Here is a 17,058-nt window from a genome sequence, read left to right as displayed (position 1 = left end):
TCAGGTCTCAAATCCAGTCACACTAATATGGGACGTGACATCTTAACCACTGCACACAATGTTCGCTTTTTATGTATATTTATATAAGCTATTTTTTAAAAGAAAGATGTATATGGGGCAGGTGTTGTGACTCAACAGCTCAAGCTGCCCTTTATGCCTGCATCCCATGTCAGAATGCATGCTCAAGTACTGGCTCCTCTATTTCTGATCCAGTTTCCTGCTGATACACCCTGGGAAGCAACAGATCATGCCCCAAATAGCTGTGTTTCCACCACCAATGTGGGAATCATGGATTCATGGATGATTCCCACCAATGTGGGAATTTCTGGCTTCTGGATTCAGCTTGGTCCACCTCCAGCTGCTGTAGGTGTTTGAGGTGTGAACCAGCAGATGGAAGATCTCTCTCTCTCTCTCTCTCTCTCTCTCTCCCTCCCTCCCTTCCTCCCTCTGCCATTCTCTTGCTCCTTCAGCCTTTCAGACAAGTAAACAAACCTTTTACAAAACATATCCTTAATAAGTAAAAAATAAAAGCACATGTATATTAAAGGCAAGAACTTAGCAGTTATGATCCACTTGGGATGTCTGCATACCATGTGGATATGCTTCAGTTTTTGTCTTACTTCCACTTCCTGCCAACATGCATTGTGGGAGGTAGCAGCTGATGTCTCAAGTACTTGGGTCCTTGCCACCTATGAGGAAGAACCTCATTGAATTTTGACTTCTGGCTTCAGCCTGGCCCAGTCTTGATGATTGTTGGCATTTGGAAAGTGAACCCTCAGATGTGAGATTCATCTTTCTCTCATTCTCAGATTCTTTGCCTCTCAAATAAAATAACTAAATTTTATGAGAAAAAAATGTGCATTAGAATACACATGTATTGTTTAATTGTATTTTTGTCAAAAATATAAAATATTTTCAAATCATATTTAAATTAATAATTAATCATATCAATTGTGTCCTATTTTCTTAGCAAAATATAATTTCCCTTACATTAACTAATAAAGTAAAATTTTATGTGTGGCCTAGCAAAAGAAATCGATTTCTGATTTTTAAAGATGAATCATATTTATACAATCCCAGAATGCCAGACAGGTTATTATACACACATGTATACATATGCACTAAAGGATTACTGTGCTGAATGTTAGACTACTGCCTCTCAGCTTCAAAATCACCCTTCTATGCTCTGCTGCATGATGCCTAGGCTGGGTCTACATTTTTCCTTTGCCGGGCAGCTGTCTGTAGGAGCCATTAGAAGCAGACTAGAAAATTGAGATAGAGATAAGAGTTGTGCTTTTCCTAGTCACATTTTATTTCTGTGTCACCCAAGAACTTGGTTTCCAAAGCAACAGCAGAGTTAGTTCTAAGAGAAGTTGGTGTTAGGTTGCATTTTTTATTTGTCCCTTGTCACCAATTTCATCACATCCCTCAGAAAGACCAGCCTCCCCTGGCTGACATCCCCTAGAGGTCTGGGGCCCAACTATGTGAGTATATGCCCCTGATACTTTTATCTTTGTGCATTTTGAGAGTGCAGTCTTACAATACAATGATGCAGATACATGACCACCATCTTTACTTTTTGTACTGGTCACATAAATATTTCACCCCTAGAAGCACATAATTCAGATAGTCTCCTGATAAATGTGAATTCAATGAGACTCACAGAGGTGTGAAGGGAGAAAAAGGAGACAAGGAAAGAAAGACAATATGGGATCAGAATAGAGGATAAAACATGTATACTTAATATTTCATCATCACTTTCCTTTAAAAAAATCAATGGAAATTTTTCTTTGCTCATTTAGCAATTGCCACTGTTTATCTCCTTCCACAGACACGTCTTAAATCAATCCCTAGAGGAGGTCACTTGAGTTTTCACAGCTGAGCCACAACAGCATCGATAAATAAGCTCACTTACCACGCCCTTGACCAGAGAAGGTTGGAACGCAGTGCTGGAAGAAGACGTTCAGTGAGTCCAGAAAGCCGAGAAAGAACATTTCAACACAGATCACACACCCACATCCTCTATTCCTTCACACCACACTCACCTGGACATATAGGAAAACATATTTTTTCTATCCTAAACAAAACTTTGTATCCACATACACACTTCCTGCCTAAGTTACTGCACTCCCACACTCTTCCCCACACATCTTCAAACTCAATACAATACACCTTTACACAGAACTCCAACTTCAGCCTGTTCCACCTGCAAATGCATGTCTCCCACACAGGTAAGTTCCTTTTTTTTTTTTTAATATGCATTGACAGTTAATCACTGTCAATCTTAATTTCCATTCATGTAAAATCCAGAAGTAATAAGTGTTAGAGTTTTCAACCATGACCCAGAACGACAACCAAGACCACACTGAGCAAAGAAAGAGTTTTATTAGGGTGAAGAACTGCCAGGAGCAGCCTCAGAGTGAGAGGAGCTCGGGGCTCCTGTGTTCCATTGGGGCTTTAGAGGGAGCTTGTGTCAGGAAGGAGGGAGATAGGTGGGAGATGAGTTGGAGTAGCCAAACAAAGGGATGTGGGATGCTGGCTGGAGCAGCTGGAGAGGATAACAGATACCGTGAGACAGGGTGTCCTGATGCAGGGAGTCTCCGAGGCTGCCTGATTCATAACTGGAGCAGTGACAGGGACCGGGAGGCATAGGATGTTTCCCTGATTTGCAGCTGGAACAAATTGTGGGAACAGTGAGGCTCTCCAGGTGCATGGCACCTCGGTGTTTTTGTTTTCCTGATGCCAGGAAAGAGTGGGGGAGATGTCTCGGACCTGTGTGGATTCAGGACTTTCACAATATGTGTCAACTAAAGGGAAAATTTATATATGAAAATGGATTTTTTTGACAGGCAGAGTGGACAGTAAGAGAGAGAGAGAGACAGAGAGAAAGGTCTTCCTTTGCCGTTGGTTCACCCTCCAATGGCCGTCGCTGCCGGCGCGCTGCGGCCAGCGCACCGCGCTGATCCGATGGCAGGAGCCAGATGCTTCTCCTGGTCTCCCATGGGGTGCAGGGCCAAGGACTTGGGCCATCCTCTACTGCACTCCCTGGCCACAGCAGAGAGCTGGCCTGGAAAAGGGGCAACCGGGACAGAATTCGGCGCCCCGACCGGGACTAGAACCCGGTGTGCCACCGCCGCAAGGCGGAGGATTAGCCTAGTGAGCCGCGGCGTCGGCCCGTTTTTTAGAAAAATTAACAACTTTAATGTTTACAATATTTTCCACTTCAATATTCTTTTTTTAAAAGATTGATTTATATATTTGAAAGATAGAGTTACAGAGAGGCAGAGGCAGGGAGAGAGAGGCCTTCTATCCACTGATTAACTCCCCAAATGGCCACAACGGCCGGAGCTGGACCACCTGAAGCCAGGAGCCTGAAGCTTCTTCCAGGTCCCCCACATGGGTGCAGATGGCCCAAGGACTTGGGCAGGACATCTGCTGCTGCTTTCCCAGGCACATTAACAGTGAGTTGGATCAGAAGTGGAGCAGTCAGAATTCAAACTGGCACCTATTCGGGATGCCAGCCCCGCAGGCAGTGGCTTTACCTGCTATACCATAGCACTGGCCCCTCAATATTCTTTTAGAAAAAGCAGATATGGTGTATAGTTCAAAGATATCTGATTTATAAAATCTTATTTAGTCCTATTTTGTAAAACAAATGCAAAAATACAAATGGTGAAACAGTGGACTATTAATAACTATTAAGGGGGCCAGTGCTGTGACGTGGCAGGTGGAGCTGCCGCCTGCAGTGCTGGCATCCCATATGGGTGCCAGTTCATATCCCGGCTGCTCCACTTCCGATCTAGCTCTCTGCTATGGCCTGGGAAAGCAGTGGAGGATAGCTCAAGTCCTTGGGTCACTGCACTTGCATGAGAGACCCAGAAGAAGTTCCTGGCTCCTGGCTTCGGATTGGCTCAGCTCCAGCTATTGCAGCCATTTGGGGAAAGAACTAGTGGATGGTCTCTCTCCCTCTCTCTCTCTCTCTCTCTCTCTCTCTCTCTCTCTGCCTCTCCTCTCTCTCTGTAACTCTGACATTCAAATAAATAAATAAATAAATAGTTAGAAAGTAACTATTAATAAATCCAATGTAAAAAGTTTCCCCAAATGATCACTTGTCACAGATCCTAAAACAGCAATATTTACTGTAAAGTGTATCAAACAGCTTTCATTGAAATTTATCATTCTGGCATGCCACCAAGATCAACACTATCATATTAAAATCCAAGTAGTGTAATCTAAGTCTTCTTTTCCAAAAACTTTATCAGGTAGACAAAGGACCAGTGAACTTTTTCTTAGGGCCAGATCATTACTGTCTTAGGGTTGTAGACCTGAGGGCTTACCACTCACCTTTGCCTTCGCAGGGAGAGGGCAGTCACAGGCAACACATTGGAGAGCCTACACCTGAGGGCTGTTTTATCCAGTGCCCAGCTACAGGTGGACTTGGTCTAAGGGACAGATTACTTCAGGCATCACATTTAGGAGTAGAAGAAACAATACTCATGAATATACAAGTTAAAATTTTCAGTTATTTCCCAATTATAATTGGATGTATGTGTATATATGTCTACATGAAGCAAATTATAAAATGAGCTCTTTTAATTTTTTTTTCTTCTTGGTGTGACAATAATGCTATCAAATCAAAGTCAGATAAGCAGCAAAAAAAATAAGTTGTGAGTGACTGAGTACTCAGCAGATAATCAATAACCAGGAAATTTGCTTTTGACATCTAAGTATTTCTACACAATGAAAAAAACTAATTTATTCACTGTGTCCCTAAAGAAAATATTAGCTGTATATTTTCAGATGTCATTTTAACATTTAATTGAATGTTACAATTTGAAGATAAATGCAATCTGCTTTGTCTTATTAGGAAAAAAGCAAGGTCTAGAATCATCAGTCAATTAAGAATGACTTACAAGAACATGAGATAATGAAATAAAAATACAGGTACAAACTATATATCTGAAACAGTATGTTCAGTGAATGAACTCAGAGTTAACTTATTGAGATTCAAGTCTGAGAAAGGATCTCCTGGCAACCCAGGGATAAGACACAGACAAATTTAGAAGAGTGCCTCTGTCGTGAACCACAGTGGGGCTCCAGCGCAACATCCTTTCTCATTGTTCCCCCAAAACAAACAGCAGCAGCAGCAAAAGCCCTTCTCTTGTCCCAGACTTCCTGATGCCTCTCTCCATGCATGCTTGTAGAGTAGCAGCCATATGACGAAACTAATTTGAAATATTGCCTTGGGGCAAAAATTTATCAAGAAGAGAAGGGAAGAGAAAGCAAGAGAAGATGCAAGCTCTCCAGACTCCACCACCCAAACTTCTTTCCACTAGTGTCACAGAGCAGTGTCAAAGATTAGCACCAAACAATTGGGTGTCATCTCTGAACCCCTCACTACAAATAGGAGGGGGAGTCCCTAATTCTCTTTACCTCTTTGGACTTCAGATTATAAAAACATTATTACAGCATTAGAGATTGGCATTAAATAAAATTCCTTGGTGAAAGAGATACAAATTCAGGTATTGGCTACATGAGTGGACAATAGGGGAAGTGAAAGCACCAAACCGAATCAGGAGAAATGAAATGTCACTCAGTTCTGCAGAAAACATGCCTTGCAATCTCAATTACATGATTTCATCTTTTAGGTCTTGGTCTTCTCCTTGGTAAGAGATGTGAACAATACTTATACTCTATATTCCCCCAGAATATAGATTGTTAAGAGATACAGATCTGGTTGAATACAAAAGGAGGGGGAATTAATTTTCAATATCCAAACTTTTATTCCCATGAATATTTATCTTTGCTCAAGCACAAAATCTTGTGAAGTTAGTAGTCCAGACGATGCTGTTCCTAATATAGAGATGACGAACTGAGGTATAAAAGATTTTGGAATTTTTCCAATGCTCTGTAACAAGCATATAGAAAAATAGAAACTAAATAACAGTCACTTTTTTAAAAAAAGATTTATTTATTTATATGAAAGGCAGCATTACAGAGAGGCAGAGTCAGAGGCAGAGAGAGAGAAGTTTCCTAAGTGTCTGCAGGGGCCCAGGCACCTGGGACATCTATTGCTTTCCCAAGCCATAACAGAGAGCTAGATCGGAAGAGGAGCAAGTGGGACTTGAACCAGCACCCATATAGGATGTCGGCACAGCAGACAGCAGCTTTACCTACTATGCCACAGTGTTGGCCCCACTGTCCTTTCTAAATTGAGATCTCCCAGAGAAGTGAGAGACTGTTTTCAATATCATTCATCTGTCATATGACAGAACCAAGATTAAAATTTAGGTTTCCCAACATCTTACTCAGGATTCTTTTAAGTACACAATATGTCACTGAAAGAATATATATAATGCTAGCTTTACCTCAGCTGGCAGAACAGACACCTTTTCCAGGATGCTTAATGGTTTTGTCAACTCCAGGACACTCCAGTCTCTCCCTTCACCAAGCCAGCACATCTAGCCTTTACACTGGTGGGCTTGCAGGGCTATGAACTGGCTTTGTCAGAGCTGGGAGTGGTATCTGGTTGATATCTGAGTTGATATCTGAAGCATGTCTGATTGATCTTATCCTGTCTTCTTTTATACTCATCTGAATGCTCAAATCATTATAGAAATTCAATTATTAGCTATATAAGCATATTCAGGTTGCCTAGCCCCTAGGCATTTCAGATAAATATAAAAAGAACCTATTTGTGATATGTCTAGGAAGTTACATTAAAAACTTGGAAGAAAAAGTGAACCTATTATTATATTATGAAATTAAAAAGTAAATAGTTATGTTACTAAGGGTTATCAGAATTGAGTTTGTAGTGAAATTGAGCAAAAGGTCTAGATACAGACATAGTTATGCTTAGTGTGGAAGTTAGAGTGGCTACCAATAGGATTTTATAAGATAGAAGAAGAAAAAAGGAAAAAAAAAATTAAAGGTCACCAAAGACAAGATTAGTAGGGGAACACCTCAGTGTGGAAGGCAGAATATTTGCTGAAAATCTGAAACAAAATTAGAGAAGAAAATAAAGATTTTTCTAAGCATTGAGAAAATTAAGTATGAAAGACAAGAAATATCCCTAGATGGTAACAGACTATGTGGTAGGAGATATGTCTGTAAGGGTCGATTTCAACAATTAGCTTGGTGCTTTGAATGTAGAACCCAAAACACCATGGTTGAATACTGTAGGATATAGCAGAAGGTATTAACAATTGGTCAGAGTTTTCAAAATGTGGTAGCATCTTTGCAGATTCTCAAGGGTGAGATAAACAATGAATATTCTTCTCAGTCTAAAATAAATTATTTCACAGAAAGTTCATCATTTTTCATGAATCAACCATCTGATTTTACAAGGCAGGCATACATACCATCACCACTTGGGTAGAGTCCTTCCTCTGAAAACAAGAATGTCTGTTTCCAACATCAGTGACAACAGTCTCCCAGCTACTCTCTTCCTGACAGGGATCCCAGGACTGGAGCCCTTCCACATTTGGATTGCCATCCCCTTTTGTGCTATGTATCTCACAGCACTGGCTGGGAATGCTGCCCTCATTCTTGTCATTGTGACAGATAGAGCTCTTCATGCACCCATGTATCTCTTCCTTTGCATTCTGTCACTCACTGACCTGGCTCTCAGCTCTACCACTGTGCCCAAGATGCTGGCCATTTTATGGATGCACGCTGGTAAGATTTCCTTCAGTGGGTGCCTGGCCCAGATGTTTTGTGTCCATTCTATCTATGCTCTGGAGTCCTCAGTTCTTCTTGCCATGGCCTTTGATCGATATGTGGCTATCTGCAACCCCCTGAGATACACAGCAATTCTCAACCATACCGTCATAGGAAGAATTGGGTTTGTTGGGATATTCCGTAGTGTGGCTATTGTTTCCCCCTTCATCTTCTTGCTCAGACGACTGCCCTACTGTAGGCACCGTGTCATGGCACACACATACTGTGAGCATATGGGCATTGCCCGACTGGCTTGTGCTAACATCACTGTCAATATTGTCTATGGATTGACTGTGGCTCTGCTAGCCATGGGTCTGGATTCCATCCTCATTGCTGTCTCCTATGGTTTTATCCTCCGTGCTGTCTTTCGTCTTCCATCCCGTGATGCCCAGAACAAGGCTCTGAGTACCTGTGGTTCCCACTTGGGTGTCATCCTGGTTTTCTACATCCCTGCCTTCTTCTCCTTCCTCACCCACCGCTTTGGTCACAACAGAGTTCCCAAGCATGTGCACATCTTTCTGGCAAATCTCTATGTGCTGGTGCCTCCTGTGCTCAATCCTATTATCTATGGAGCTAGAACCAAGGAAATTCAGAGACGACTTCTGAAACTGTTTCATATGGGGAAGATCTCAATATAAACTCTTCAGTTGAAGCTGGAGATAAGGAAAGTATAGAGTATCTCTGTGGTATAGTAAGATAAGCCTCCACCTGTGGCACTGGCACCCATATGGGCACCAGTTTGTGTCCTAGCTGCTCCTCTTCTGATCCAGGTCTCTGCCATGGCCTTGGAAAACAGTGGAAGATGGCACACTCAAGTTCTTGGATCCCTGCACCCACATAGGAGACCCAGAAGAAGGTCCTGGCTCCTGCTTTGGGTCAGCTCGGCTCCAGCTGTTGTGGTCATTTGGAGAGTATACCAGCAGATGAAAGACATTTCTCTCTCTTACTCTGTCTGTAACTCTGTCTCTCAAATAAATAAATATTTTTTAAAAAAGACAATTATAGGGGTAGCAGAGCCATCTACACTGGCATGAATGGAAACCTCTAATACTAGAGGAATGGATTTACATGGTGGAAGGGAGCTTGGACTGGATACACCAGTGATGTCCTTGAACACTCTGGATAGCCTAGAAAGGTGTTAGTATTTTCACTCTTGCCTCAAAAGTGGCTACAACCCCTATGGAAAAAGTCTATTCCTAGACTTTAGTAGAGAAAGAACTTCTTGATAAGAATATTTTTCCCGTGAGTTCAAGCAAAAAAGAAAAAGAACATTTAGTTAAGTCTGAAACCCATTACTTTGGATTACAGTTAAGAGCAAAAAATGTGAGATTATAGTGCTTTGGTGTGAATCCTTACTCCTCTGCTTACTGGCTTTGTGTCCTTGAACAGGATGCTAAATGTTTCAATGCCTCAATTTGGCCAACTATTAAATGGGGATAATGATCATCTCTAACTATTAGTGTTGTGATAAACAAGAAGTTAATAAATGTTGAAAACATAAAACAATGCCTATGGCAAGCCAAGACATGTGCAAATAAAAAATGCCCAAATGAAGGATCTTGGTAAGTGAGACCCCAGGGGAAAGAAGTGGTCATCAAAGAAGGAGGTACTTTTCTCTGAAGGGAGGAGAGAACTTCCACTTTGCTATGGCTTTGTCTAAATATTGACGGTGTTTGTGGATTCAAAAGACTTCCATAAAGTAGGCCACACAGCAAATTCATAGAATGATAAACACCCTAAACAGCACTGTGGCCTCAGAATCAGTCCTTAAGGTATTTGAATCTGGCTAAAAAGCCCACGAGAGGGCGCTTGCGCTGTGGCGTAGCAGGAAAAGCCACCGCTTGCAGAGCCAACATCCAATATGGGTGCCAGTTGGACTCCCAGCTGCTCCACATCCTATCAAGCTCTCTGCGTTGGCCTGGGAAGGCAGTGGATAACCCAAGTCCTTGGACCCTACACCCTTGTGGGAGACCTGGAAGAGGATCCTGGGTCCTATCTTCAGATAGGCACAGCTCCAGCCATTGCAGCCATCTGGGGAGTGAAACAGCAGATGGAAGATCTCTTTCTCTTTGCTTCCACCTTTCTGTAACTCTGCCTTTTCAAATAAATAAATGAATCTTTAAAAAAATAAAAGAAAAATCTTGGCAGCTCATGGCAAGTGCCTTGGGTGGTAACTGACATCAAAAATAAGAGTGTTAATTGTTAAATCAACAACAGGAGTCACTGTGTACTTACTCTCCATGTAGGACCTCTGTCCTTAATGTGTTGTACTATGAGAATTAATGCTAAAACTTGTCTTCAAGCAGTACTTTATACTTTGTATGTCTGTTTGGGTACAGACTGTTGAAATCTTTACTTAGTATAGAGTTGGTCTTCTGTGTATAAAGATAATTAAAATTGAATCTTAATGAAGAATGGGATGGGAGAGAGAGTAGGAGGTGGGGTGGGAGTGAGGGTGGGAGGGTGGGTATGGGGGGGAAGAACTGCTATATTCCAAAAAAGTGTACCTATAAAATTCATATTTATTAGATAAAAATTTTCTTAAAAAATAAATAAAATAAAAAAGACTTCCATAGCCTAGGTAGCTCATGTCAAGAGCCTCGGGTGATCACTGACATCATACATAAGCGTGCTAATTAACAACAGGAGTCACTGTGTACTTACTTCCCATGCAGGACTTCTATCCTCAATGAGTTGTATTATGAGAATTAACTGTAAAGCTTGGTCTCAAACAGTTTGTGCATAGAGTTGGTCTTCTGTGTATAAAGTTAATTGAAAATAGATTTTAATGGAGAACAAGACTGGGAATGGGAGAGGGAGGAGGAAAAGAGGTGGGAATGTGGGTGGGAGGGTGGGAATTCTGGGAAGAATTACTATAATCCTAAAGTTGTATTTATGAAATTCATCAAGTTTGTATTCCATAAATAAAAAGTTTCTTTTTGGAAAAAAAATCAAGGAACTAAAGAAAAAAAAAGATAATGCCTAACATGTAAGTTTTTAATAAATATATAAGATGGGAAAGTTATGTAACTATTAGTGGTTATTTTACTTATCTAATAGTTTTTAGGTTATCTCATCTCACACAGTTATTGCCATAATTATATGACATAACTGTACAATACTTGAGATATGATTAATGCTTAATTATTTTCTCTCATTTTTCTTCTCATTCTGAAACTTCATCACAGCAACTATTTCATCTGTGTCTTGTACACAATTAATAAGCATTCAATAAACATCACAGAAAATGAGATGGAGCCTCCTTGTGTATATTATCTTCTTTGTTGAATAATGAACAAATGAATGATGTCTTCATTATGTATTTTGATGAGTAATGGCACTATACATGTAACACACAACAGAGACTGAGCAATTTGGTTCTTGTTTATTTATATCATATCGGGGCTGTTCAGAAGGAGTTACATCTACAGGGATAAGGAATTAAGGGAGAGGTTTTTTCTCAGGAAAGCAATCAAAGGAAAAATTATCACCAAGTCCACAGGTGAAACAGGCAGAGAAGAGTCAGCCTCTGGCCATGGAGAGTTCCAACTTCAGTTGCAGAGGCAAATTCATGCACAAGGAGCTGTCATGGGACAGAGTCAGTCATGTCATAGCAGAGGAGCTAAGAGGAGAAAGATCAGTGAAAGGTGGAGCTGAGATTGGAAGAGGAGGAATAGTAGGAAACTGTGCAGGAAGGAGACAGCACCGAGGGCCTCAAAATCCAGGCCAAGATCAGAATAATGTAGAGTCTTTAGAAGTTTTATGACTCACTCTATATTGATACAATAACTTAATACATTAAAAGAAAGTAAATCCGGGGCTGGCCCCATGGTTCCCTTGGTTAATCTTTTGCCTGTGGCGCCGGCATCCCATATGGGCGCCAGTTCTAGTCCCAGCTGCTCCTCTTCCAGTCCAGTTCTCTGTTGTGGCCCCGGAAGGCAGTGGAGGAGGGCCTGGGTGCCTGGGCCCCTGTACCCGCATGAGATACTAGGAGGAAGCACCTGACTCCTGGCTTCGGATCAGCGCATTTCCGGCCGTTGTGGCCATTTTGGGGGTGAACCAATGGAAGGAAGACCTTTCTCTCTGTCTCTCTCTCTCTCACTGTCTATAACTCTGTCCAATAAATTTTTTAAAAAAAGAAAGTAAACCCTTGAGAATGAGTTTAATCATTAAATAATAAAGTAACTAAGAAAACAAGTGATGGAGTTGGACACTTAGACACAGCTGAAACTTATGAGACATAAGAATATCCTCTACTTAATACACTAAAATGAAATAAATCTTTTTTTTTTTTTTTTGACAGGCAGAGTGGACAGTGAGAGAGAGAGAGAGACAGAGAGAAAGGTCTTCCTTTGCCGTTGGTTCACCCTCCAATGGCCGCCACGGCAGGCGCACCGCGCCTATCCAAAGGCAGGAGCCAGGTACTTATCCTGGTCTCCCATGGGGTGCAGGGCCCAAGCACTTGGGCCATCCTCCACTGCACTCCCTGGCCACAGCAGAGAGCTGGCCTGGAAGAGGGGCAACCGGGACAGAATCCGGTGCCCGGACCAGGACTGGAACCCGGTGTGCTGGTGCCGCAAGGCAGAGGATTAGCCTACTGAGCCGTGGCGCCAGCCATGAAATAAATCTTTGAGAACAAGTTTTATTTAAAGTTGTCAGCATCACAGTGGGCATTTCATTGAGGAGTTAAGTCACAACTTGGGATGCCTACACCCCATATCAGAGTGTCTGGTTCAAGTTTTGGCTGCTTTGTTTTTGAGTCAGCTTCCTGTTAATACACACCCTGGGAGACAGCAGATAATGGCTCAGGTATTTGGGTCACTGCCATGCATGTGGGAGACTCAGATGGAGTTCTGGACTCCTGGCTTCAGCCTGGCCCAGACCCAAATATTGAGGGCACTTGAGGAGTGAACCAGTGAATGGAAGATCTCAAACTGTCTTTTTCTGCCTTTCCCACTTTCAAAAAAAAAAAAAAAAAAAGTCAGTATCCAGATGGAGTCACTTGTGTTAAACCAAAACAAATAGAGTGAGAAAGTTAAGAAAGAAGGGCATATGCACACATGCCTACAGTAAGAACTATTAAAAGGCTCTCTGAAGGATCCTTGTGCACATATGCCTAAAATCAAAACTTTTGCCAAGGTCTTCTCGAACGGCAGCTAGTTACATGAGTTACATGAGTAGCTAGTGAAATGCACAAGAACATTTACCTAACACACTGTCTCAGCTAACAAACTTATGTCAGCTTTTGCAATAATTCCCTATAACCAATATTGTCTTTGTCCCAAACCATTTATTTATCTCTCTTCATTTTATTTTTAAAAGCCCCTATCTTCCTTTACCTCTGAATATGCCCTTACTTCACTATGAAACAGGCATTCACATTTAAGTGCTACACTAGTCTCAGTTGAACTCATTATCTTTGTAGAATCTCTAGGTTTGCTAATTAGTTTGACAATAGTGATTTGAAAAAAATTGGTAGCAATGTAAATTGGTAAAACGTGGTCAGTTTCTAGGTATAGTTTGAAATACCAGAAGGGTTTTATAACAGACTGACCGTTAAGATGGGGAGAAGTCAAAGATACCTATAAGGGTTTTGGTTAGAATAACTGCAAATGTGGATTTGCCTTTTTTTTTCCCCAAGACAAAGGAGACTGGAACAGGGACAGGTTTTTAAGAGGAAATGAGTTCATCCTCTCAGGTATTATGAGAAAGATCTTTTAAGTTTGCCTATACAAGTCAGAGATTCAGGGGAGGTGCCTAGACTAGAAATATGAATTTGAAGCTTGTCAACATGTACATGGTATAAGAAGCAATACAACCAGGTGAAAACACCAAGAAAAGAAAGCAACCAAAGACTCAGAAGTAAAGAGGTCAAGAAGATAAGGAAGAACCAGCAAAAAAAACTGAGAAGGAAAGGTCTTAAAAACTAATTTTAATGCATGGTGTCAATGCACAAGAGGAAAAGTATTTCAAGGAGGAGGGGATGATCAACTGCATCAGACAAGAATCACTCCAATTTGATGAATAGGCAATAATGATGAAGACTGAAAGTTGACAATAGGATTCAGTAATACAGAGATCTTTTGGCTACTCTGATAAAGCAGTACATTTGTTCAAGAGACCAAGAAAAGATAAACCAACATCAGTGATTAGTTAGTCACCTTTGAGGTGGAAATGAGTAACTCAGACTATGCCACTCCCAACTTAAGACCTTCAGCGGTCTCTTCTGCCCACGGAGTGCATTCGCAAGTCTCAGAGAGGGAAAGCATATCCTTGGTCATTAAATTCTAGCCATACTAACAGTACTGTTCTCCAACATACATCCAAATCTCCATGCTTTTGTGAGTACTGTTTCCTCTAGCTGGGATGTCTTTCTGACTTGTTCCCCTGTACCTTCCTACCCATCTTTTAAGACATTGCATGAACATCAACTTCTCTAAGAAACCTTTTCTGGTGCTCTCAAGTAAATTTTTTTTCATCCCTTCCTTTGCAATTTTACTATACTTGGGATTAAGGCTAGAACATAACAGGTGTTATTTGTTGATTACATTAGTGATGGCTGAGAAAAAAAATGCATGCATTTTTATGAGGATGCCAGTTTGCAAGAACATGCAGTGACAAAAGCGAAGATATTTGTCTTTTGAAGGTCTAATACTAAAGTAGTATAATGCTTTCAAGAAGAGAGAAAAATATGCTAAGAAGGTAGAGGTAGGAGCTGAGATTACTGCTCAGTGCCTTTGCATCTGCTGCTCTGCTCCTGAAATGCACCTCACGGGCTCCGTGCCTGCTCCTTTAAGATTCTGGTATTGTTTAGCCAAAAAGCCCATCTCATAACACAGCCGCTCACCAAGCATGTTTACACTACAAACTTCTTGCTATGAACCTCACATTATTTCTCTAAGAAACTGAGATTTGCGACCCAAGAAATTACTGGGAGAAGCAGAGCCAGGATGGAAGATGTGCAATATAAAATGGACCCATCTGTGTACTATATTTACCAGATCATACAGCTATAAGAAGCTTGAGGTTGGGGCCAGCACTGTGACATAGTAAGCTAAGCCTCAGCATCCCCTATGGGCACCAGTTCATACCTGTCTGCTTTTCTTCATATCTAGCTCTCTGCTGATAGTCTCAGAAAGCAGCAAAAGATGGCCCAAATGCTCGGGCCCCTGCACTGGTGTGGGAGACCTGGAAGAAGCTCCTGGCTCCTGGTTTCTGATTGGTTCAGCTACAGCTGTTGCAGCCATTTGGGGAGTAAATTAGCATATGGAAGACCTTTCTCTGTCTAGCCTTCTCTCTGTCTGTAACTCTGTGCCTTGAATAAATACATAAATCTTTAAAAAGAAAAAGCTTGAAGTACTAGCACAGAAATTTTAGTTCATGAGTAGCCAATGTTATGTCCAGTATTAGAACCCAAGTACCACAACAGTTTGTGATCTCATTATCTTCCATTACATTCACATATCTATGAATTGTCCACCATAACTTTTTTAAAAAGGTCATTTATTTATTTATTTGGAATGCAGAGTGAGAGAGAGAAGGAAGGAGAGAGAATCTTCCATCTGCTGGTTCATTCCACAAATGCCTGCATAGCCAGATATGGGCCAACCTAAAGCCTGGGGCCAAGGAACTCCATCCTGGTCTCCTACATGGGTAGCAGGGGTGCAAGTATTTGGGTCATCTTCTGATGCCTTCCTAGTCACATTAGCAGGAAGCTGGATCAGAAGCAGTAAAGCCAGGACTTGAACCATTACTTTACTAGGAGATGCCAACATTACAAGTGGCAGCTTAACCTGCTTCTCCACAATGTTGGCCCCTCAACCATAACTTTCATAATGTCCTCAGATTCTAGCTCAGAATGATGGAACATACCATTCACTTCTCCAAGTAAAGCAGTCTCAGGAGGAGGTCTATCCCCACATCCCTGTGGTTCCATTCTGATGGCAGTAGATCCAGCCTGCATAGAATTCCACCCTATGTGCAGAAGTTTAAGGCTTCCATCACCCTGTTGTACATCCACGCCTTCCCAATCAGACTGGCCCCTAGTCCCTTAACAATCACTCTGAATCCAACACACTTACAGTCTGAATGTACAATGGTGCAATGCTACAAGGAAGATTCTGGGATCAGAAGAAGACGTTAAAATTACATATGTGTGGGACACGTCACTGAACCTCTCTTAGCCTGTCTCTACATCTCAGACGAAAATAACTCTGCATAACTTGCAGGCATTTCAAAGGAATGACTATGCTATCTCAAAATGAATGGCTCCTGATTTATTTATGTATTTGAAAGTCAGAGTTACAGAGAGAGAGGGAGGAAGCCAGGGTTGGGGGGGCAGAGAATATGAATGAGAATCTCCCATCTGCTTGTTCACTCTCCAGATGGCTGCAATGGCCAGGACTAGAGCAGGCCAAAGTGAGGAACTGGGAGCTGCATCCAGATCACCTACATGCGTGGCAGGGATCCAATCACTTGGGCCATATTCTGCTTTTTTTCCTATGCCATTAGCATTTTATCAGAAGTGGATCAGAAATGGAGTAGCCAGTGGAAAGAAGGGGCCATCAAAGAAGGATGTACTTTTCTCTGAAGGGAGGCGAGAACATCTACTTTGCTTATGGCCGTGTTCAAATACTGATGGAGTCTATAGTTACAGAAGGCTTCCATAGCCTTGGCAGCCCATGGCAAGAGCCTCGGGTTATCACTGACGTCATAAATAAGAGTGTTAATTGTTAAAGGAACAACAGAAGTCACTGTGCACTTACTCCCCATGTAGGACCTCCGTCCTTAATGAGTTGTACTATGAGAATCGACTGCAAATCTTGTTCTCAAACTGTACTCTATATGTTGTGTATATGTGTGGGTGCAAACTGTTGAAATCTGTGCTTAACATGGAGTTGGTTCTCTGTATATAAAATCAAACTAAAAATGAACCATAATGAAGAAGGGGATGGGAGAGGGAGAGGGAGAGGCAGAGGCAGAGGCAGAGGCAGAGGGAGGCGGGATGGGAGTCGTGATGGATGGGTGAGTCTGGAGGAAAGAACCACTATATTCCTAAAGTTGTACCTATGAAAAATGTATTCATTAAATAAAAACTTAAAAAAAAAGAAGTGGAGCAGCTGGAATATGAACCAGTGCCCATATGGCATAATAGTGTTCCAGGTGATGGCTTTAACCACTACACCACAACTCCAGCCCCTACAAAATGATTTCTAAGAGTGTTCCTACTCCCCAGATCTCTGGTTTTCCCTCAAGTGTCCCATCTTGGAAGATATATCAAAAAGTCACTTTCTGAGTTTCTCATCTTTTTATTGTCAATAATAGCTAACACTGACATTC

At 41.6% G+C, this 17,058-nt stretch overlaps 2 protein-coding genes across 2 annotated transcripts in view; one reads left to right on the top strand and one right to left on the bottom strand.

Moving 5' to 3' along the window:
- The window catches only part of LOC100352379 (ubiquilin-1), a 113,777-nt gene that overhangs the window by 91,170 nt on the left and 5,549 nt on the right, over window positions 1-17,058 (bottom strand). The window lies entirely within an intron of this gene.
- On the top strand, window positions 7,401-8,357 carry OR52D1_2 (olfactory receptor, family 52, subfamily D, member 1). Its single transcript, NM_001171467.1, is given in 1 exon segment — window positions 7,401-8,357. A coding segment is annotated over 1 exon segment (957 nt).

Source organism: Oryctolagus cuniculus, chromosome 1 (genome assembly GCF_964237555.1).
Source record: "Oryctolagus cuniculus chromosome 1, mOryCun1.1, whole genome shotgun sequence".
In the NCBI taxonomy this organism is placed as follows: Eukaryota; Metazoa; Chordata; class Mammalia; order Lagomorpha; family Leporidae; genus Oryctolagus; species Oryctolagus cuniculus.
The sequence above is the reverse complement of the archived record's forward strand: the minus strand, read 5'-3'. Positions and strand labels throughout refer to the sequence as shown.